The sequence below is a fragment of the Cnephaeus nilssonii genome, assembly GCF_951640355.1.
Source record: "Cnephaeus nilssonii genome assembly, chromosome: 19".
In the NCBI taxonomy this organism is placed as follows: domain Eukaryota; kingdom Metazoa; phylum Chordata; class Mammalia; order Chiroptera; family Vespertilionidae; genus Cnephaeus; species Cnephaeus nilssonii.
This window is the reverse complement of record NC_137090.1, coordinates 49094015-49116987: the sequence shown is the minus strand read 5'-3', so window position 1 is coordinate 49116987 and position 22973 is coordinate 49094015. Positions and strand designations below refer to the sequence as shown.

At 42.4% G+C, this 22973-nt stretch overlaps 1 protein-coding gene across 2 annotated transcripts in view; it reads right to left on the bottom strand.

Annotated features, from left to right (window-relative positions):
- AKAP10 (A-kinase anchoring protein 10) overlaps window positions 1–22973 on the bottom strand; it is a 114927-nt gene that overhangs the window by 43730 nt on the left and 48224 nt on the right. The window contains exons 5-9 of one of the 2 annotated variants that reach the window (XM_079797271.1): window positions 17744–17842; window positions 6813–6897; window positions 5651–5774; window positions 4162–4298; window positions 536–680 (exon numbers count right to left, since the gene is read on the bottom strand). In XM_079797271.1, coding sequence (XP_079653397.1) covers window positions 536–680; window positions 4162–4298; window positions 5651–5774; window positions 6813–6897; window positions 17744–17842 — 590 coding nt within the window. The remainder of the gene's footprint in view (window positions 1–535; window positions 681–4161; window positions 4299–5650; window positions 5775–6812; window positions 6898–17743; window positions 17843–22973) is intronic. The other variant, XM_079797272.1, reaches the window with a different exon arrangement.

The following is a 22973-nucleotide window of genomic DNA, read 5'->3' as shown; positions in this document are numbered from 1 at the left end:
CTCTGCAATTCCTGGCAAAAGCTGCTCTAGTTATTGGAAGAATAAATCATTCACAAATTCTAATACTTCACTGTTAATAAGCTACTACTAATACCCTAATTAATGATCATGATACTACACAAAACTAATGCTCCAACCCTGTTGAGGGATATTGGTGAAATATTTGGATATTTCCTAAGCTAACTTTGCCCAATTCTGATATCTAATTAATAAGCACTTTATTCATATACACCTTACCTCATTTTTATCCTCAAAATAACTTTAAGGTAAGTTTCTATTACCCGTAACATTCCCATTTCACAGACGAGGCAAATGGATTCAAAGAACTTCATTAACTTCCTGAAGCTACTCAGCCTGTCAAGATGAAGATTAATACATACCGAATCTGATTCAAAGACTCTGCTCTTAATCGCTATGCTGCACTACTTCAATTTTCCACTGTCCTGTTGCGTATCGTTTTTTCCCCATGCTCTATTTTCTGGGTTCCGACAGTAAAAACTTCTTATAGGTTAATACTTTTGATGTTCTTGGTTACCTTCTCCATGGTTGTCCAGGCCTGACGTAATGGAGTTGTAAAACAGTTGGGGAGTGGCCCACCTTCCCTGCAGATATTAGATTCAATTTCTAATCTTACAATATCATCAAATCCAAGAGGATGTGTAGCCTGCAGGGAGAAGTACCTATGACAGAAAGATAGCCAAAGTAAAACCAAATTCCAAAGCAAATACAAGCAACTTCTGACACCTACACCAGAGAATCTTCTGAAGGTACTTGATTCAGCCTGCAGACCTGGTACTATCACGGCCTTGCTGCAACTGTTATCCCCATTCCCCAAAGATATCTGAGTCAACTTGCTACCTCCCTATCTGCCTTCCATCCTACTTGGCTCTTGTTTAAGATTTTCAAGGGCCAGGCTACAACTGAGGCAAAGAAATCAATCAATCACACATCCTATATATCCTTTATATAATAAAGAGGTAATATGCAAATTGACCATCACTCCAACTCACAAGATGGCCACCCTGATGTGGTCAAAGATGGCCGCCCCCATGTGGACATAAGATGGCCACCACAAGATGGCTGGCAGGGGAGGGCAGTTAGGGGCAATCGGGTCAGCAGGGGAGCAGTTAGGTGTCGATCAGGCTAGCAGGGGAGTGGTTAGGGGGTGATCAGGCTGGCAGGCAGAAGCGGTTAGGGGCAATCAGGCAGGCAGGCAGGCAGGCAGGCAGGCAAGTGTTTGGGAGCCAGCAGTCCTGGATTGTGAGAGGGATCCCAGATTGGAGAGGGTGCAGGCTGGGCTGAGGGATACACACACACACACACCTCCTCCCCACCCCGTGCACGAATTTTGTGCACTAGGCCTCTAGTATTTAACCTTTTGCACTCGGATGTCGAGTGTGACTCGACACAGTTAGCATTCGAATAAAGGAATCGAGAAAAAAGCAAGCGAGTGCAAAGGGTTAATAGGAACCTATGTTCTGTTCAGCACTTCATAGAAAGAAATGGATTGAAAGAGGGTAAGACACTGTCATTTCTTCTAGAAACAGAGCAGAAAAAATCCCTGCACAGGATTTAATGAGAACACACCATCGTAACTAGGAGGCATACGTAATTTACCTGTAGGAATTCAAACAAAATAGTACTGAGGTTAAAGTGGATGTATTTGATGTATTTGGATGAATAATAGGACTGCTGATGATTTGGTATATAAAGGAAAAGTAGTAATCAATATTCTCAAATATTTTTTTAAAAATCTTCCTCTGAGAATATTTTTCCCATTGATTTTCGAACAGAGTGGAAGGGAGGAGGGGAGGGGGGGGGGAGAGAGAGAGAGAGAGAGAGAGAGAGAGAGAGAGAGAGAGAGAGATGAGAGAAACACATTGGCTGCCTCCCCATGTGCCCCGAGTAGGGCCGGGGATTGAACCCTTTGGTCTAAGGACTGACACTCTAACCACTGAGCAACCAGCCAGGGCTCAAAGATTAAAAAAAAAAAATCCTCACCTGAGAATATTTTTTCCATTGAGGTTTAGAGAGTGGAAGGGAGAGGGAGAGACAGAGAGAGACACTGATGTGAGAGAAACACATCAATTGGCTGCCACCCGTATGCCCCCGACCAGGGCCAGGAACCTGCAACCGAGATACATGCCCTTGACTGGAATTGAGCCTGGGACCCTTCAGTCTACAGGCTAACGCTCTATCCACTGGGCAAAACTGGCTAGGGCCAAAACCTTTTTAAAAATCCTCACCCAAGGATATGTTTTTATTGATTTTCAGAGAGAAAGAAAGGCGGGGTGTGTGAGAGAGAAACACCAACTGCTGCCTCTCACACACGCCCTGATTGGGGATGGAACCTGCAACCTAGGTATGTGCCCTGACCAGGAATTGAACCCTCAACCTTTTGATGTATGGGATGATGCTCCAACCGAGCCAATAACTCTAAGATTTTTAACTTAACAGGACATAATGCAACTGGTGTTTTGGTAAGCTGATTATAAAGTGGATACTAAATAAAAGCATTAAAGGAGAAAAACATATATAGGGTATCCCAAAAGAACATATACACACACTGTGAATAATTATAAAGGTAGTGTTTATTAAAATAAATTTCATTTGCAAAATTAAGCTATCAGCTGTTCAAGTGAGTACACTTTTTTGGGGGAAACCTTGTTATGTTCCCTTCCAAGCATTCTAGAGATGTCTAACTCCTGTCTATAATACAAATACAGAAAGACTGATGATGCATGATTATGATGATGCATAAGTAAGATATAAAACAAACAAGTTGAAACTGTAAAGTCAAATTTGGCACAACAAACTTGCCAAAATGACAGTGCAGCGGGATACGAACTAGTAACCTTCATTTAGAAATGGCTCCTAAAGTGAGAATGGGATCCATTGGGAAAACAGGGTCTCTGCTCCATGTGGGACTGAGTTCCAGCCAGTGCTTGCTAGTGCACTCTCCTGCTCCAGCATACAGAAAACACTTCTTTTTTGTTATCAATGTTTTCTTAACAAAAAGCGAGTCTTCCGTCTTATAACAAGTTCATCAATATTCCTCCATGATTTGAATTTTGGGGCACCCCAGACTAAATTTCTAAATGTAAACACCTGCTGTTTCTATGACCATATAACAGTTTCCTACATAATATTTTCCACAAATATACTAAAATAACACTGCACAAGCACAAAGCATTGCATTCCAGTCCAAGTGCAGCCACTAACTTACCCTGTGACTTTGAGAAAGTCACTACCCCTGGACCTTAACTTTCTTATCTGCAAAATAGGAAAATCAGACTTGATCCTTAATCATTAGAGTCACCTGGGGTGTTTTCTAAAGCTAAAGCTTCCTAGGTCACACCTCAAACCTGCTGAGTCGGTATCTCAGAGAGGACTAGAAACCTATCTTAAATCAGCTGCCGGGCAATTCCTAGGGATCCAGATGCTCTCAGCTCCTTCTAACCCTGACATCCATGGATTCTTCTCTACCCTCCAGTTATCCTTAGCACTTGCTTCTGGATACAAATAACACATTACTTTTCTTTACAAAATAAGAAAAGTTCAGTGAAGCTGGCCACAGCTTTATCACTTGCCTGATGTTTTCAATTCTGTTCACTGTAAGATTGTGCCACCCTCTGCTTTTCAGTGAAGACTAATGAAGAACTATTATTCACTGAATAGTTAAACTGGCCGAGCAGATTTGCACCAGAAATTATGATACATCCATACACAGATATATAGGACCCTTTACAATATATTCTAATTACTTGCATCTTTAATATTCCTTACCCAAGCTTCAATTACCAAACTTGTTTCTTGAAAGTGCTACATTGTGCAAATTTCCATGTCTTTGCTTGTGCCTCTGCCCAGGATGTTCTTGTCTGCCTTCTCTGGCTAGCAAAGTTCAATTCATTCTTCAGAACCCATTTTAAATCTTTCTTCTGTGGAACCCTCCCTGAACTACACACCACTGTCCTGCCTGCCACACACAAACCTCCCCTCTTCTCTAGCAGAAAGTTTTATTCCAAGAACCTCCAAAACTTTACACACACCATATGAAAAGCAGTTTGTATGCTGCTGCCTGTGAGTTCCTTGAAGCAGAGATTGAGTTTATGCATCTTTATTTCTGAAGTGCATATCAAATCCTCAGTAAATAAAACTCACTTGTCATATAAAATCATGGCATCATTTTGTGCCTCCTGTCCATCATACTGGCCCTTCTTGGCAGCAAGCTGAGACTGGAAGTTATCTGCTGCCAACCAGAACTGCAAGACATTCACTGCATCTTCTTTTTCCATGTACTAGGAAGGAAAAATACAAAAGAGGAAAATGAGACTATAAACAGATTTCACTTACCATCCCTAATTTATAAGCCCTAACTATTAATATATAGGATATAAGTAACAAAACAAAGCAAACACAAAAACCTAACAGGTACATTTGCTCAGTTAATGCCAGTCAGCAATGTACAGTCATTTGAGATAGAAAAGTTTAAAAACATTCTTTCAGAGGGGTAAAAAACAAAAAAAGTAACAAAAACACAACTAGTACACAGCTGGATGCAGTGTTAGTGAACCGGAGTAAAAATTACAATAAGGCGCAATAGTGGTTCCTCACTGGCAAACATGCGAAGAGTAAAGTAACCAGACCAAATCTTTTATACTTGATCATTTCCATCACTCCATGCAGCCATATTAACCTGAATAAATGCTGACGTAGCCCTGGCTGGTGGTGCTCAGTGGTCAGAGCATTGGCCCTTGCACCAGAGGGTCACAAATACAATTCCCGGTCAAGGGAATCCACCTGGTTACAAGTTCGATCCCTGGCCCACGGGGGAAAGGGCGGGGGGGGGGGGGGGGGGGCAACCAATTGATGTGTTTCTCTCAAATGGATGTTGCTCTCCCTCCTTCTCTCTCTCCCTCCCCCCCTCCTTTCCACTCTCTCTAAAAATCAATGGATAAAATATCCTCAGGTGAGGAATAACAAAAATAATGCTCACTTCAACTGTGGCAAACAGAGGCAGTGGAAAAAAAATCATTCTTGTGAAGAGACAGGATGCAAGTGTGTATTTCAGTTACTGCTTTGTGAGACTGGGGATTCTCTTATCTCTACTTAATAGTCATGTGCTGTGCAACAAAAGATTTCATTTTCTGAAGCCTACAAATACAATTACACTAAAATGTACGCCTCAAAGACATTAATACACTCACTGCTTTTTGCAAATGCTTTCCTGGGCAATCCTATGAAATGGCTAAAGCAAAGGTAGTACATGTATTTTTCCTTCCTAGTGGCTAAAGCAAAGGAAAAAAATTTTATGACTTTTCTTTCTCTCTTCTGAAGTCTGATCTGAAAATAGTTGCACACTGGGATCAAGTATCAATCTCTGTGATTTTAAAACAACTACAAATAATTTAAAATAAACATTCTCTTAATTCAATTTTTCCAAATTAGAGTTATTTTACATTGCATTTTCATGGCCTCTCTTTAATCTGACTAATATGTCATTAAAGCTCTCTTGCCACCACATACAACTTAAAACAATAATCCAATTATTTAAATCCAGCTATGTTATTTTCTATATACAGGGCCCCAGCATTTACAGTTTAGAGGCTGAAATGCTCTAACAGAGTATGAGAGGAAACACAGACTTTACCTCAGAGAAATAAAAGAGGGCTGACTCACAGAAGAGAATGTCAGCCAGGTAAACAGTTCCACTGGTCAGCACTTCAATCTGGTATTTACAGAAATGGTGACTTCGCAGAAACTCACTAAAGTGCCTGCACATGGACAAAAAGGGACACTTTGAGGGAACGACCAAGGGAAAGAACTTAATAGGGAAAAATACACTCGTTCCACATTGTGCCTGTTTTATCTTAAGAGCCTCGGTCAGCAATACCTCCTTCCCATGGTGCTGTTCCTGACTCCCCTACTTCTGATGGACTCTGTAGCTGCCCTCTGATACTCAATACACGTGTAAAAGAAGAACATGCCCTATTTCTCCTATTAAGCTGTAACTTCCTTGCACAAAGTACCAATTTTCACAAATGCTGAATGAATATATAGGTTCTTTTTAGGGGTATGAAGCAGTAATTAATAAAAAGAAAAAAAAACCTTTGGAGGCAGTTTCAACAAATCTATATGGATTTAGTATTATGGCATACATTAACCTTAAAGCATGCACTAACAAATTAGAATATCCATCTGAAGACATGCATTGTTTAAATAAACAAACCAATTCTAATAGTCACAATCACCCCCAAATGACTTTAGAATTAAAAACAAATTATTTTAACTTAGGAGGTATTAACATTAAAAATGAAATTTGTTTTATTTATTTTTATATTTTATTTACCAATGTCATGCCAATAAACTTAATGAAATAAAAATGTTAAAATAAAACAAAATATAAAAAAGAATACAAGAACAGTCCATTAGCCTGAATACCTAATTGTGGCAAACTAATACTCTACATTGCATTTCCAAGTTAACTTGTTAGTCACTTTAATTTACTTGTAAAACAAAATACATTTTTACAAGGAGTTTCTTTTAAATATGTTCCCAATTTTAAGGGAATCCTCAGTCTTTTTATATCAATTGTATCAATAACAACAAATCAGTGAAGTAAAAGTTTTATTTTTAATAGAATTCACAATTTACTTGTTTAAAAAATCCATTAAAGTATGCTTATAAGATCCTGTAAACAATCAAAATACTTAAATCCTCAAAGATAGTTTGTTTTTAGTTGTGTGAAGCCCATTCCAACACTAAACCCAAATTCTCAAGAATGCACAATGTGAAAGTACGACATAACTTACTCTTGCTCCATTGCACTAAAGACTACGGACTGTGCCAAAATGAAACAGTTGGGGTCCACCTGCCCATCTTCTCCACAAATCTTAGCTGTAAAAGAAACGGTAAATAATTCAATTTCTATTAAATCCAAATGCACACATTTGTGAATCAAAGTAGGAAATGACTGTAAGGGCATATAAATTAGGTTTTATAAGGAACTAAGAGAAAATACAGGTGAATAGCTGATCTTGAGGTACAGGTCTTTCTAAAGCATATAGGTACATATGCAAAAGCAGAAACCAAGATTTAACATAAGCTTAATTCTATACATTAAAACACCCCCCCCCAAAAAAAAAATAAAAAGGCAAATTTGTAGCATGTATAACAGGTTCTTCTCTGTATAAAAGAGTATCACTCATCTATCAAGACATTTCTTTTACAAATTAATAAAAAACATCTCAAAAGGAAAACTGAGCAAAGGACATGAAAAGACAATTCACAAAGAACAAATATAAAAGGGGCAATATGGAAAGATATGGATGCACACTAGTAATTAAATAAATATAGTTACAGATTAAAATAAGAAGGCACTCCAACTTTTGTCTAGAAAACAGGCACAAGTGTTTTAACAATCCATATATTTAATTGCTTATGTACATATGTTTTAGCAAAGGCATGGGAAAAGGAACACCAGTGCTAGTGGGAATATAAACTGGTGTGTGTTTCTGGAACGCCATTTGACAATTTCTAGCATAAGCTTTAAAAATGAACATACCGTTCCAATCAGCAATTTCATTTCTAGAACTGTAACACAAAATTACGGATTTGTGGAAAGATTTATCTACAAAACAGTTTATTAATAAACAAATGGGACTAAAAAGTTTTTACACAGCAAAGGAAACCACCAACAAAATAAAAAGACAACCCACTGAGTGGGAGAACATACCGTATTCACCAATGATACTTCTGATAAGGGGTTAATATTCACAATTTATAAAGAACTTATAAAACTCAAAACCAAAACCAAACAATCCAACTAAAAATGGGCAAAGGGACTAGAATACACTTCTCCAAAGAGGATATACGGAGAACCAAGATGGCGAGTAGGTAAATGCTGGTACTTGCATCTTCAGACAACCACATAGAAATTACAACTAAAATACAGAAAAACCATCATTCAGAACTGCCTGAAAGCTGGCTGAATGGAAGTCCTACAACGTGAGAGGTAAAGATGGAAGAACATAGAGATTGGTAGGAGGGGTGGAGGCACGAAAGCAGCTGGTCCAACATCCACGTGTGGCATGGTTTTAATCAGAGGGATATCACCGCTGTGGAGGCCTCCTGCGAGAAGCAAGAGGTCCCAGCCCCACACCAGACCCCCAGCCCAGGGTTCTAGAGCTAGGAAGAGAAGTCCCCATAACTCTGGTTGTAAAAACTAGCAGGATTGTGACTGAGTGACATGGAGGCTGCTGGAGAACCAGGCAGTTCCTCTTAAAGGGTCATGCACAATCTTACACTGTCCTGCTTGCTTTGAGCTCCATAGCCAGGTGCCAGCATTGGGGGAAGCAGGGAAATATGGGGAGGAACTGGATTGTTGGGATAGAAGCAGGAACTTGGGGGTGGCTTTTTTTCAGACGGGGGTGCTCGTGGGGGTCATTGTTCCTATGCTGGCACCTCCTTCGTCACAGAGCTGACTGGCAGCCATATCTGAGTTTCCATCAGCATGCCCACACTGTTTATTCTGCCCTGGTGATTCCCTGAGACCCTGCCACATCCAACCTGCAGCCCTACCCAAACTGTTTGCAGCTTCCATATGAATGGCCTGTCCTGGCTCAGGACTTTCCTAAAATCTCGTAAACAAGCAGCAACTTGCATCAGCATGCCCAAGACCCAGCACTAGCACCAGCCTGCCTTGCTTCAGAGCTGGGCCTCACCCAGGCACTTCCAAACCCAATACAAGTAGCAGCCATCTGCAGATCGCTGGGTAGCTCCTGCAGGGTGGCCCCAGGCAGTGATTGATTTTGCACCTCCCAGCAGGCCCTAGAGCCAGTGAACCCGGTGGACAGCTTCAGACCATACCATACAACTCTACACAGCCACAGCAACACACTCAAGGGGCAGACTCAGTGAGCACCAAAGCCCCACTGAAGCAAGTCCTGCTCCAAAGGGTTGTATCCTGCACAGCAGTTCTCCCACTGTAGTGGCAGCTGGTCCGCAGCCAATTGGCCTGGAGGTCAATTCTTCCCAGTGACACTAACAGCAATCAAGGCTCAACTACAACAAGACTGTGCACACAGCCCACACAGGGGCTAGAGTGCCCAGCTCAGGTGACTGGGGAGGCTGAGCCACTGGGCCCTAAAGGACACCTATTGCACAAGGCCACTCTACCAATTCTATTGATATAATTTTACTAAACACAGCTGATGATCTAATATATAGAAACAAACACGGGGAATCAGCCAAAATGTGGAGACAAAGAAATAGGTCACAAATGAAAGAATGGAAGAAATCTCCAGAAAGAGAAATAAATGAAATGGAAACAAGTAAAATACTGAATACAGAGTTCAAAACAATAGTTATAAGGTTGCTCAAGGATCTTAATGAGAGCTTCAAGGGACTTAGTGAGACTTTCAAGGATCTTAGTAAGAGTGTCAAAGATATGAAAAAGGACCAGTAGAAATTAAGCTTACACCAACTGAAATAAAGACTAATTTACAGCCAAAACCGGTTTGGCTCAGTGGATAGAGCACCGGCCTGCGGACTGAAAGGTCCCAGGTTCGATTCCGGTCAAGGGCATATACCTTGGTTGCGGGCACATCCCCAGTAGGGGTTGTGCAGGAGGCAGCTGATCGGTGTTTCTCTCTCATCGATGTTTCTAACTCTATATCCCTCTCCTTTCCTCTCTGTAAAAAATCAATAAAATATATTAAAAAAAAAAAGAATAATTTACAGGGATTAAACAGTAGAGGATTCTGAGAAGCAAATCAACAATTTGGAATATGAGGAAGAAAATCACCCAACCAGAGGAACAAAAAGAAAAAAAGAATCCAAAAATATAAAGATAGTGTAAGGAGGCTATGGGATAACTTCAAGTGTATCAACTTTCACATTATGGGGGTGCCAGAAAGAGAAGAGAGAGCACAGGATATTAAAAACCTATTTGAAGAAATAATGAGCCTGGCCGGCATGGCTCAGTGGTTGAGCGTCGACCTATGAACCAGGAGGTCATGGTTTGATTCCTGGTCAGGGCACATGCCCAGGTTGCGGGCTCGATTCCCAATGTAAGGTGTGCAGGAGGCAGATGATCTATGATTCTCTCTCATCACTGATGTTTTTATCTCTCTCCCTCCCTCTCCCTTCCTCTCTGAAATCAATATATTAAAAAAAAAAAGAGGTTAAAAAAAAAAAAAGAATGAATGACAGAAAACTTTCCCTACCTGGTGAAAGAAATAGACTTACAAGTTCATAAAGCCCAGAGAGTTCCAAACAAGAGGAACCCAAAGAGGCCCACACCAAGACACATTACAATTAAAATGCCCAGGGTTAAAGACAAAGAGAGCAAGAGGAAAGCAGTTAGTTACCTACAAGGGAGCACCCATATGGCTGTCAGCTGATTTCTCAACAGAAACTTTGCAGGCCAGAAGGAAGTGGCAAGAATATTCAAAGTGATGAAAAGCAAGAACCAAAGACCTACAACCAAGATTTCTCTACCCAGCAAAGCTATTATTTAGAATTGAAGGTCAGATACAGAGCTTCACAGACAAGAAAAAGCAAAAGGAGTTCATCATCACCAAACCAGTATTACATGAAATGTTGAAGAGCAAGAAGAGGAAGAAGAAATATGAACAATAAAATGGCAATAAATACATATCTACCAACAATTGAATCTAAAAGTCAAAATAAACAAACAAGGAATATAATGAACAAAATAAATGGATGAATGAAATAGAACCAGAGGCATGGAAACATGGAACAGATTAATGAATCTCAGAGGGTAGGGGGTAGTGGGGTGGGGAGAGATTAACCAAAGAGCTTATATGCATAAATGCATTACCTAAGGACACAGACAATAGGGTGGTGAAGGCCTGGGATGGGACAGGAACCATGTGGAGAGAGAAACTGGGGGGAAAAATGGGGACATCTATAATACCTTAAAAAATAAAGATTTTAAAAAAAAGAAGATATACAAATGACCAATAGACATATGAAAAGATGCTCAATGTCACTAATCATCAGAGAAATGCAAATTAAAACTACAATGAGATGTCACCTCCCATTGGGCTGAATGGCGTTCATCAATAAATCAACAAAAACAAGTGTTGGTGAAGATGTGGAGAAAAGGGAACACTTGTGCACTGTTGGTGGGAATGCCGACTGGTGTACCCACAGTAAACACTGTGTGGAGATAACTCAAAAAATTAAAAATGGAACTGCCTTACGACACAACGATTCTACTTCTGGAAATATATCCGAAGAAACCCAAAACACTAATTTGAAAGACTATATTCACCCCTATGTTTACTGCATCATTATTTACAATAGCCAAGATTGGGAAGCAGCCCAAGTGTCTAGCAGTGAATGAGTGTGTAAAAAAGTTGTGGTACATTTACACAATGGAATACTAATTGGCTGTTAAAAAAAAGAAAATCTTACTCTTTGTGACAGCATGGATGGACCTGGAGAGCATTATGCTAAGTGAAATAAGCCAGTCAGAGAAAGACAAGTACCACATCATCTCACTCATATGTGGAATCTAATGAACAAAATAAACTGACAGACAAAATAGAAACAGACTCATAGACAGAGAAAAGACTGACAGCTGTCAGAGGGGAGGGGGTTGCAGGGCTGGCTGAAAAAGGTGAAGGTAATAAGGGGAAGAAAAACACACCCTCATAGACACAGACAACAGCATGGTGATTATCAGAGGGAAAGGAGGATGGGGGAGGTACAAGAGGGCATAGAGCAGATAAATGGTGATGGAAGGATACTTGACTTGGGGTATTGAACACATAATACAATATACAGATGTGTTGTAGAATTGTGCACCTGAAACCTATATAATTTTACTAACCAATGTCACCCCAATAAATTCAATAAAAAGATTATCAAAATGTTATTCAATTGAAATTTAAAAACATAAAATATGCTAACATTCGGAACTGCCTAAATAAACTGTAGCACATCAATAACCTGGTTAGCTAACTATTAAACACTAGTAGCCCGTTTGCACGAAGATTCGTGCAATAGACCTTCATTCACCTGGCTGCCTGCACCAGTTTTCTGCCAGCACCGGGGACCCAGGCCTTGGCTGTGGCCACCGCCTTCTGCCTTCTTTCAGGGTCGGGGCTTGGCCCCGGGCGGTGGCCTTGGGCTCGGCCGCACCCAGCGTCCCTGCTAGGGATCGCAGGAGCCGACCCCCAGTGGTTTCCTTCGATCCGTGCAGGCTCCCTGCTGGTGCCTCGGGCGGAGGCTTTCCCGGCCTTGGGCTCCGCCACACCCCAACATCCCTGCAACAGTTTCCTGGTGGGCGTGGCTTGGGCATAGCGAAGGTGCGGTCAATTTGCATATTTGTCTAGTATAAGGTAAGATGGCTAAAAAACCCCATACAACCATGATGGCTGGTTTCACTTTAAGTTCATGACGTCAGTGGAACCTAAATGAAACCCAACGATTGTACTACAGTTTCCTGGTCCATTTACTCTCATATTCTCCTAGACCAGGCGTCCTCAAACTACGGCCCGCGGGCCACATGCGGGTGTTTTTGCCGTTTTGTTTTTTTACTTCAAAATAAGATATGTGCAGTGTGCATAGGAATTTGTTCATAGTTTTTTTTAACTATAGTCCGGCCCTCCAACGGTCTGAGGGACAGTGAACTGGCCCCCTGTTTAAAAAGTTTGAGGACCCCTGTCCTAGACAATACAGGGCATACCTTACCCTCTCTCCTTAAATGTCTTAACACCTCTTCTCCTATTGTCTTTGTTGATGACTTTGCTTCCTACTTCACTAAGAAAACAGAAGCAATCAGAAAAATTATTTCTATCACTTCTCACCACATCTATCAACCAACCTGCACCTCCACCCGTCTGTCCTGTTACTACAGATATACTGTCCTCACTCCTATTTGAGTAACTTTATTTGAGCACTGGACCTCATCCTCTTCTGCTTTTTCAAGACTTCTTTCCTACAGCAACTGTCCCCCTTTTCTCTTGCATCAAAATTTTCTTCGTTATTGCCTTATTCTCACCAGCTATATACAGTGTACATTTGTTTGTATGCTATCATACATCTTATATGTTTATTAGAGGCCCAGTGCATGAAATTCGTGCACGGAGGGGGGTTGTCCCTCAGCCCAGCCTGTACCCTCTCCAATATGGGACCCCTCAAGGGATGTCCGACTGCCCTCTCACAACCCAGGACTGCTGGCTCCCAACTGCTTGCCTGCCTGCCTTCCTGAATGCCCTTAACCACTTCTGCCTGCCAGCCTGATCACCCCCTAACCACTCTGCTGCCAGCCTGTTTGCCCCAAACTTCCCTCCTCTGCCGGCCTGGTCACCCCTAGCTGCCCTCTCCTGCAGGGTTGATCACCTCCAACTGCCCTCCCTTGCAGGCCTGGTCCTTCTCAACTGCCCTCCCTTGCAGGCCGGGTGCCTCCCAACTGCCCTCTCCTGCTGGCCATCTTGTGTCCACATGGGGGCAGGATCTTTGACCACATGGGGGCAGCTATATTGTGTGTTGCAGTGATGATCAATCTGCATAGTACTCTTTTATTAGATAGGAGAGAGGCCTGGTACAGGGGTGGGGGCCAGCTGGTTTGCCCCGAAGGGTGTCCTGGATCAGGTGGGGGTTCCCTTGGGGCGTGGGGCGGCCTGAGCGAGGGGCCTGTGGTGGTTTGCAGGACGGCCACGCCCCCTGGCAACCCAAGCGGGGCCCTGGTATCTGGAATTTATTTTCCTTCTACAATTGAAACTTTGTAGCCTGGAGCGGAGCCAAGCCTGGGGCTCCCTCCGAGGCCAGCAGCCATTTCTGTTGGGGTTATAATTGAAATTTTGTAGCCTTAAGCGGGTGGGCCCGGCCAGGGTGTGAGGAAAGCTTTGCTTCCCCTGTTGCCGGCGGCAACCCTGGCCTGCTCTCTCAAGCTCCATTCTGCCGCCATTTGTTTGAATTTGTTTACCTTCTATAATTGAAACTTTGTAGCTTGAGTGGAGGCTTAGGCCTGGCAAGGGCAGGCGGAAAGCTTGGCTTCCTCTGTTACCTAGGAAACCTTGCTCTCTGTGGCTGTAGCCATCTTGGTTTGGGTTAATTTGCATGCTTGCTCTGATTGGATGGTGGGCGTGGCTTGTGGGTGTGTCGGAGGTATGGTCAATTTGCATATTTGTCTATTATCCTACATAATAAAATGGTAATATGTAAATTACCATCACTCCGCTACGCCCACGATTGGGCCAGCAGGAGGTGCAGGGGGCAGGACTCAGGGTGGCCGGGGTAGCTGATTGGGCCAGCAGGACGCTGAGCTCGCTGGCGCCGCGAGCTCAGCGTCTGTGCCATGGCTGCGCCGGAGGCTTTCGAAAGGCCTGGTGCACCAGCGGATAGACAGCCAGCTCCCCCGCGATCAAAAGCCAAAGCGGGGGAGCTGGCTGTCTGTCTGCTCCGGCACAAGGCCTTTCGAAAGCCTCCGCCGCGCCGGAGGCTTTCAGAAGGCCTGGTGCACCAGCGGACAGCCAGCCAGCTGGTGCACCAGGTGCATGATTAAATCATGCACTGGGCCTCTAGTTAGGTAGGATAACATGTCACCTTAAAAACAAAAAACAAAAACCATTGTTCCTTGGCTTAACATCCCCTTTCAGCTCATCTTTAAAGCAAAATGCCTCATAAGAGTTGCCCATACTTGGTATCTTCATTCTTCCTCCCTTTCTCTCTGAAGCTCCTCCAATTAAGTTTTTGCCCCTAAAGGTCCACTCTAATTAAAATGACCAGTGGCCCAGTTGCCCACAGGGTTGCCAAATCCATTCCATTCCCACTATTCATCTTACTTAACTTATCCGCATGATTTAACACCTTTGATCACTCCTTTTTTCCCAGAAACATTTTTCACTTGACTTCCAGAAAAAACTTCTCTCTTGATACTAATGGCTAGTCCCTTTGCTAGTTCTTCCTCATCTCACAGACTCTAAATGTTAGGCCTGTCCCAGAATTTGGTCCTTAGACCTCTTGTCTTCGCTCATTACACTCAGTCCGATGGTAATCCAGTTTAATGACTCTGAACCCATCTGTATGCTGATACTTTCAAACATGTATCTCCACAACCTGGACCTCTCTCATGAACTCCTAATGTCAATGTCCCACTGCCTACTGGGCATTCACCATTTGGATGTCTAAAACCCAAACTCCTGGTTTTCCCCACATCTTATAAATGGCAACTCCACTCTCCCAGGTATTCAGCCGTGCTTGATTTGTTCTTTCCTCTCACACCACTCACTTCCAAACTAACAGCAAATTCAGTCAACTGTACCTTCAAAGAATTTTTTAAATTCTACAATAGGTTAGAGCGTCAGCCTATTCACTGAAAGGTTGGGGGTTCGATTATCGGTCAAGGACACATACCTGGGTTTTGGGTTCACTACCCACTCCCACTCCCTCCCCTTCCCATTGAGGCTTGTGCGGGAGGCAACTAGTCATATCTCTCCCTCTCCCCTCCACTCTCTCTGAAAAGCAATGGAAAAAATATCTTCAGGTGAGGATAACAAAATAATAATAAAAATATTCAACAACCTCAGGGATTTGTGGAAAATGGAAGAGGCTGTGGTAGTATAGTTTTGGGGTTATTCTGAATCACCACATAAAGACAGAGTAATTAGATAGCAACACCAAAAACTCACTGATAACATTTACAATAAAACTAGGCCGGTGCAACACAGAATAATAACAGCTAAAGTGGAGACTTCTTCAAATGGTAACTTAAAATACAGCTATATTATAATATTCCACCTGAAATAGGAGACAAATAATTAGGACAGGATTTAGAAGAATGAATTTCAAGAAGTTAAAGTGACTCTATAAAGATATATATGTAATTAACATCTAAAAATGCATAACAGACACTGGATGGACACTTTCTCAGAACACTTGATCCTTCAGAAGATGTTCCCCCTCATGGGATTACATCATTAATTTGATAAAGTTTAAGAGAAGAAAAATTAGAATTGCAATGACATTTTATTTCAAATGTTTTACTTGGCTCAAAACTCCTTCCTTTTCTCCCTACCCCAGCCTGGTTATCAATTGGTACAAACAAACCTCCTTAGGAATCACTAGCCAACCAATCCCTTAAACAGTCAAATTCTAATCAGCTAAGACACCCCAGTTGTATTATTAGAAAAAGTCAGTCTAGGGAAGTCTGGAAGATGGTAGCAACAAATTCCTACATAAAAACAGACAAAGGAACTACACAAAAAAACCAAAATGCCATGACAACTCTGCAATAAAACTGGGTGAAAATCCCAAAATATAAGCAGATAAGGACAAATGACCAAGAGTCATTAAGACCTGTGCTAGAGGATCTGTTTGGGAGAAAGAAAGGGGACACAATGGGGGCATCTGATGGACCCCAAAATAGCCAACAGTTGTTCACTAGAAAGTATGGTGGGCCAAGTAAGAGCCACAGCTGAGACTGGAGGAGGTGTTGCTATTTCCAAAAATGAGTGAGTACAAAGGATTTGCAGTCAAGACTGAAAGAGCCTCACACGTGGAAGAACCTACTAGGAATAGAATAATATGCTCTATTTTGTAAATCAAAAGTATCATTTTTTGGTAATAAAAATACAAAACTTACTACTAGGACTTGATGGAATATATTTGTTCAATGAATATATGAACCACTTTTGTCTGTGATTACAAGTACACCTAAACCTGCTGACACAACACAGTAAAGGCTTCCAAACTGTTTTTTTACTATGGTTTACAGAGCAACATATTTATGTGACTCAGTACACACACACACACACACACACACACACGTAATGGAAATAATTCCCTGAAATGATATTCCTTTAGCCATCATTTGGATTAGGACAGAGAGATTGATCTCAATACACAGTTTGAAAAACACTGCCAAACATACTACTTAACATGTGGGGGTCTGGTTTCAAATCCTGCTGCCATGTCTGAGCTCTACTAAATTAGGAAAACTACTTACCCTCTATGCTTCGGTTTCCTCATTTATAAAATAACTAGAGGCCTGGTGCACGAATTGGTGCACAGGTGGGGTCCAGCCGGTGCGCCCCGATCGGGGCCAATCGGGCCAGGCCAGATGGGGGGAGGGACCACGGGCGGTTGGCCGACCGGCCCCTCCCCCTGGTCAAACTCCCGGTCGAACTCCAAGTGGAGGGTTCAATTTGCATATTAGGCTTTTATTATATAGGATAACTATATCTATGCTGCAAGATACTTTTTTTTAAAAAAAATCTTTATTGATTTCAGAGAAGAAAGGAGAGATAGAAACATCATTGATGAGAGAGAAACATTGATTGGCAGCCTCCTGCACACCCCCTACTGGGGATCAAGTTGGCAACCCTGGCATGTGCCTTTGATGGGAATCGAACCTGGGACCCTTCAGTCCGCAGGCCAATACTCTATCCACTGAGCCAAACCTGCTTGGGCTGCAAGATTCTTTAGAAGAGTAAATGAGTTTATCCATGGGAAGTACTTAGAATATTGTCTGGGACACAATAAATACTCAAGAAATGTGTGATATTGTTGTTCTTGCTGTTGTTATTCAAATAAAAGTTTAAGAATTTGGTCTAACATGAGAGAAAGTTTGTGAGTGAGCTACAACCAGATATCTGAAAACAAACTAGGAAAGGGTATATTAAATTCCATGTTCATAAAAAATTCTCTTCATCGATAACAAAAAACAGGCAATTTTTTTTTTTTTGCCATAACTTCAAGCACTGCTTACCTATGATATCATTTCTCATTGCTTCTGTAATAGGTATTGGTTTAGCAGCATCTGGAGATATATATTTGGTAAAAGTATTCACTGCATCTTGTTCTATACCTGCAAGGGAAGAAGGGAAAAACTTCAAAAATCAAAACGCAACTTGAACTATAATGAACTATATTCATGAACAGCAGGGCTTAGGTTTGCTATGAGCCCAAGCATACATGCATGTGCGTGTGCACATACACACACATACCTATGAACCAGGAGGTCACGGGTCTTTTCTCAGTCAGGGCACATGCCATAGATGTGGGTTCGATCCACAGAGAAGTATGTGTGTATGTATACATATATATTACAAATATAAGCATATATACTAGTAAAAGTATATTTAGGACAAAACAAGACTCATCCTAATATCGCTTTTTCACTATGTGGTTGTGGAACAGAGGAATGGTATGTGAATTCCCCTACTCCTCACCTAAGGGAACAAGCTCCTTAAGAGCAACGATGCATGCATGTTCTCTTCCCAGGGCTCTTCGTCAAAGTCTGAGCTTGAAGGATTTGCATAACAATTTAATAGTAGGAGCTCAAAAATTATTTCTAAATCTACATTTAAAATATTTTTCAAATGATTTAACATTCATGAATATTACATTCATTTGATCTTTATAACCCTTTAATGTTAAAACAATGAATCTCAAACTTTGTATTCTCAAGACTTTGATATTTTAAAAATTATTGAGGACCCTAATGAGCTTTTGTTTATGTTTTATGTCTAGATATTAAAATCCACTGGTCTTTTACTCATAATTTTATAACATCATATATTTCCAAATATTTTGGAAAAATTGGTTTACTGGCTTATGCAGATTTTCCAAATGTTGAGACATTGCATCATATAGGGTAGAAAAAAAAATCACATCATTAGAATCATCAATGATCTTGCTGGAACACTCTTTAAAGCTGTCAAAGCACAGTGGTGAATACAAGTTTTCCAAAATTCTAATTTTCACTTAAAAAGCTTTAATTTTTATCACTGGGCAACAAATACTGTCAGTCGTTCTCGTTGAATAAGAAGTTTACTCCATTCATTCCCAAGAAAATGTCTGCCAAATATCCAACTCTAAATAACTGTAGTTTTCCAATAGTCATTCTTACAAGTAAAAATCATATTCTATTAAAAAAGCAGCTACTTTAACTCACAAAAACAACCAACTACCCATGTGCTTTACCTTAACACAAGTGTATGCTTCAGTATGCAGAAGTGCTTCTGCATATTTCCCACATCACACATATTAAACAGGGTTTAGATTTAATAAAATTATCTACTTCTCCAAAGACAGCGTGAGTGAAGGTGGCACTGTTTTCCTGGGAGTATGTGGCAGCACCGTGACTACTAGTACAATGTGGTTCAAGGCCAGCAGGTTTTCCCACAGCTGCCACCCCAACACCATTGCAAATGTTAACAGAGTAAACAAAATTTACAGGCTGAAAATTCATGCACCGGGGCTCTACTATATTTTAAAGACAAGTAATGAAAACAGTATGGTAGTGGAAAAGACAGACATATAGACCAATGGAACAAAAGCACAATGAGATATATCTCATACCTATTAGGATGGTCATTTATCAAAAATCACACAAGAGTTAGCAAGTGTTGGGGTCTTGTGGAGGAATTGGACACCTTGTACACTATTGGGGAGAATGTAAAATGGTGTAGCTACTATGGAAAACAGTATGGTGATTCCTCAAAAAATTAAAAATAGAACTATTATATGATCCAGCAATGCCACTTCTGGAGATCTAGCCAAAATAATTGAAATCAGAAACTTGATGCGATATTTGCACCCCCTTTACATTGCAGCATTTTCACAATAGATAAGATATGGAAATAACCAAATGCCCATCAATGGATGAATGGATAAACAAAATGTGACATATAATGGACTACTGTACTACTGCTCAGCCATAAAAAAGAACAATATCCTGCCATATGTGACAACATGGATGAACCTTGAGGACATAATGCTAAGTGAAAAAAGGCAGTAACAGAAAGACAAATACTGCATGATTCCACTTATATGTAGTATCTAAAATAGTCAATCTCATAGAAGCATAAAATATAATGGTAGTTGCCAAGGAGTGAAAGGAAGGAGAAAAAGAATTGCTGTTAACAAGAATCAAGTTTCAGTTACTCAAGAAGACTAAATTCTAGAGATTTGCTGTATAACATCTTACCTAATAATAGACAAATATGTAAATTGACCGTACCTTCGCTATGCCCACAGCCAATCAGAGCGAGGGAGTATGCAAATTAACCCTCCAAAGATGGCGGTTAATTTGCATACGAAGGCAGGGCGAGCAGCACCATGGCCTGCTTCGGGGGTACGGGTCCATCAGAGGCGGAGGAGGCCCTGAAAGCAGCGCCAGACACCGCCCACAAGGTACCAGTCCACCGGCAGGGGAGGTGGTGGGGTGGGCAGCGCCAGACGGCACGGGAGGGGTCCGGGTCCATCGCAGGCCCCAGGAGGGGCAACGGCCTGCCTAGCCACTCCCCAGGGTCCCTGGGAAGATCGTGGGGACGCGAGGCCGGACCGCCTACCAGTTCCTGGGGGTCCCTGGGAACAGCGCTGCCCGGGGGAGGCAAGACTGGACCCGCCTAGCCGCTCCCGGAAGTCCCTGGGAACATCGCAGGCATGGGGTTGCTGAGACACAGACATGGGCCTCTGGCCACAGATTCATAGCTTCGCGGAGATGGAGGGCAGGGATCTGCCTCATCTGCACAGAGACAGAGGTTCTGCAGTGCCCCCAAGACGCGGGTGGGCCCAGCCAGGGATCAAGGGGCATGGAAGGACTCCTGGGCAGAAGGGCAAGGACCCTCACTCCTGAGGCCGGGGTTGAGGGGTGGTGCCACCTCAGTGGAGGGGTGCTGCAATGCAGGGTACTGGACTGAATGACGTGATTCAGAGAAGCTCCCAATGCTAATGGGCCTCGCTCAGGTGGCCTTCACACTTCAGAGGCAGCGACTCCTGCTCCCGCCTTGACCCAAAAGCAAGCCCGGGGTGCCCTACCCCATGGCAGAGCATGCCTAGGCAGTGAGTGCGAAGCCTTCCACCTGCTCCGGAGAAGCAGGGGCAGTAAAGAATGGGGGGCAGGGGACGGGGAGAGGAAAGAATGTGGAGCATCCGCAATGAAGAGGTGCTCGAGAAAGAGGCTAGGAAGCCTGACTGGAAGGTTTGTTCTTTTTGCTGGGCGGCTGCCCCTTAGGAAGCGCAAAGAGCATGGCTCTGAGGGCTTCCTGTATGCTGAGTCAAGTTCCACAGCCAACTGGAACTGGCCTCAGTTTCCTGCTCTGTAAAATGGATGAAGCGTGTCCCAGTGCCTTCACTGAGCTTTGATGGCCAATTGAGATACTATATAAAGAAAATGAGGGAAGAAGTGAGAAAGAAAAGGAAGGATGAGCAACACAAAAGAAACCCTGAAAGGAACCTGTAAACCCATTGTCACTTAAATAGGGAATATAGTCAATAGTGTTGTAATGATGGTATGATGCCAGGTGGGTACTAGAAATATCGGGGGACACTTTGTAAAGTATATGATTGTCTAACCACTATTCTGTAACTAATATGAAACCTGAAACCAATACAAAATAATGTTGAATGTAAAGAAATGAAAATTGGAGTGAAATTTTTATAAATTTCAAAGTTTAAATAAAAGCTGTAAAGGAAGGAAGGGGAGAATAAAAATAGTGTTTTTCATTTTACCACTTCATTAAAAAGACAGTTGTCTTTATATGGTGCTTTTATACTTTTCTTTTTTTTAAATTTTATTTATTTATTTTTTTAAATTTCTTTATTGATTAAGGTGTCACATATTTGTCCTCATCCCCCCATGCTTTTATACTTTTCTAAGTCATTATCTCATTTTAATTTCCAGGCAACTTAAAGACAAGATAATTATTCCCTCCACTATTCAAAGAAAAGAAATCTTGGTGTCTGGTCCTAATGATTCAATCGTCAAGCCCTTATTGTACAGCAGGGTTAGTAAAATTTTCTGTGCAGGGTTATATCTATACTAATAAAAGCCTTGGGGGTGATCAGGCCAGCAGGGGAGGGTATTTGGGGGCAATCAGGCCCGCAGAGGAGCAGTTAGGTGTCAATCAGGCCAGCAAGGGAGCAGTTAGGGGGCAATCAGGCAGGTAGGTGAGTGGTTAGGAGCCAGCGGTCCCGGATTGTGAGAGGGATGTCCAACTGTAGGTTTAGGCCCGATTCCACAGGGATCGGGCCTAAACCTGCAGTTGGACATCCCCCGAGGGGTCCCATATTGGAGAGGGTGCAGGCGCTGGGCTGAGGGACACCCTCCCCGGTGCACAAATTTCGTGCACCGGGTCTCTAGTCATATAATATTATACTACACACTTAAAAATAAAAAAGAATTCATAATAAAGAAAACAGTGCCGCCCTAACCGGTTTGGCTCAGTGGATAGAGCATCGGCCTGCAGACTCAGGGGTCCCAGGTTTGATTCTGGTCAAGGGCATGTACCTTGGTTGCAGGCACACTCCATTATGGAGTGTGCAGGAGGCAGCTGATCGATGTTTCTCTCTCATCGATGTTTCTAATTCTCTATCCCTCTCCCTTCCTCTCTGTAAAAAAATCAATAAAATATATTAAAATAAAAAAAAAGAAAACAGTGCCAAAGTTAGCTTTCCGCCTGCCCTTGCCAAGCCTAAGCCTCCACTCAAGCTACAAAGTTTCAATTATAGAAGGTAAACAAATTCAAACAAATGGCGGCAGAATGGAGCTTGAGAGAGCAGGCCAGGGTTGCCGCCGGCAACAGGGGAAGCAAAGCTTTCCTCACACCCTGCCCGGGCCCACCCGCTTAAGGCTACAAAGTTTCAATTATAACCCCAACACAAATGGCTGCGGGCCTCGGAAGGAGCCCCAGGCTTGGCTCCGCTCCAGGCTACAAAGTTTCAATTGTAGAAGGAAAATAAATTCCAGATACCCGGGCCCCGCTTGGGTTGCCAGGAGGCATGGCCGGCCTGCAAAGCACCACAGGCCCCTCGCTCAGGCCGCCCCACACCACAAGGGAACCCCCACCTGATCCGGGACACCCTTCAGGGCAAACCAGCTGGCCCCACCCCTGTACCAGGCCTCTATCCTATCTAATAAAAGAGTACTATGCAGATTGATCATCACTGCAACACACAATATAGCTGCCCCCATGTGGTCAAAGATCCTGCCC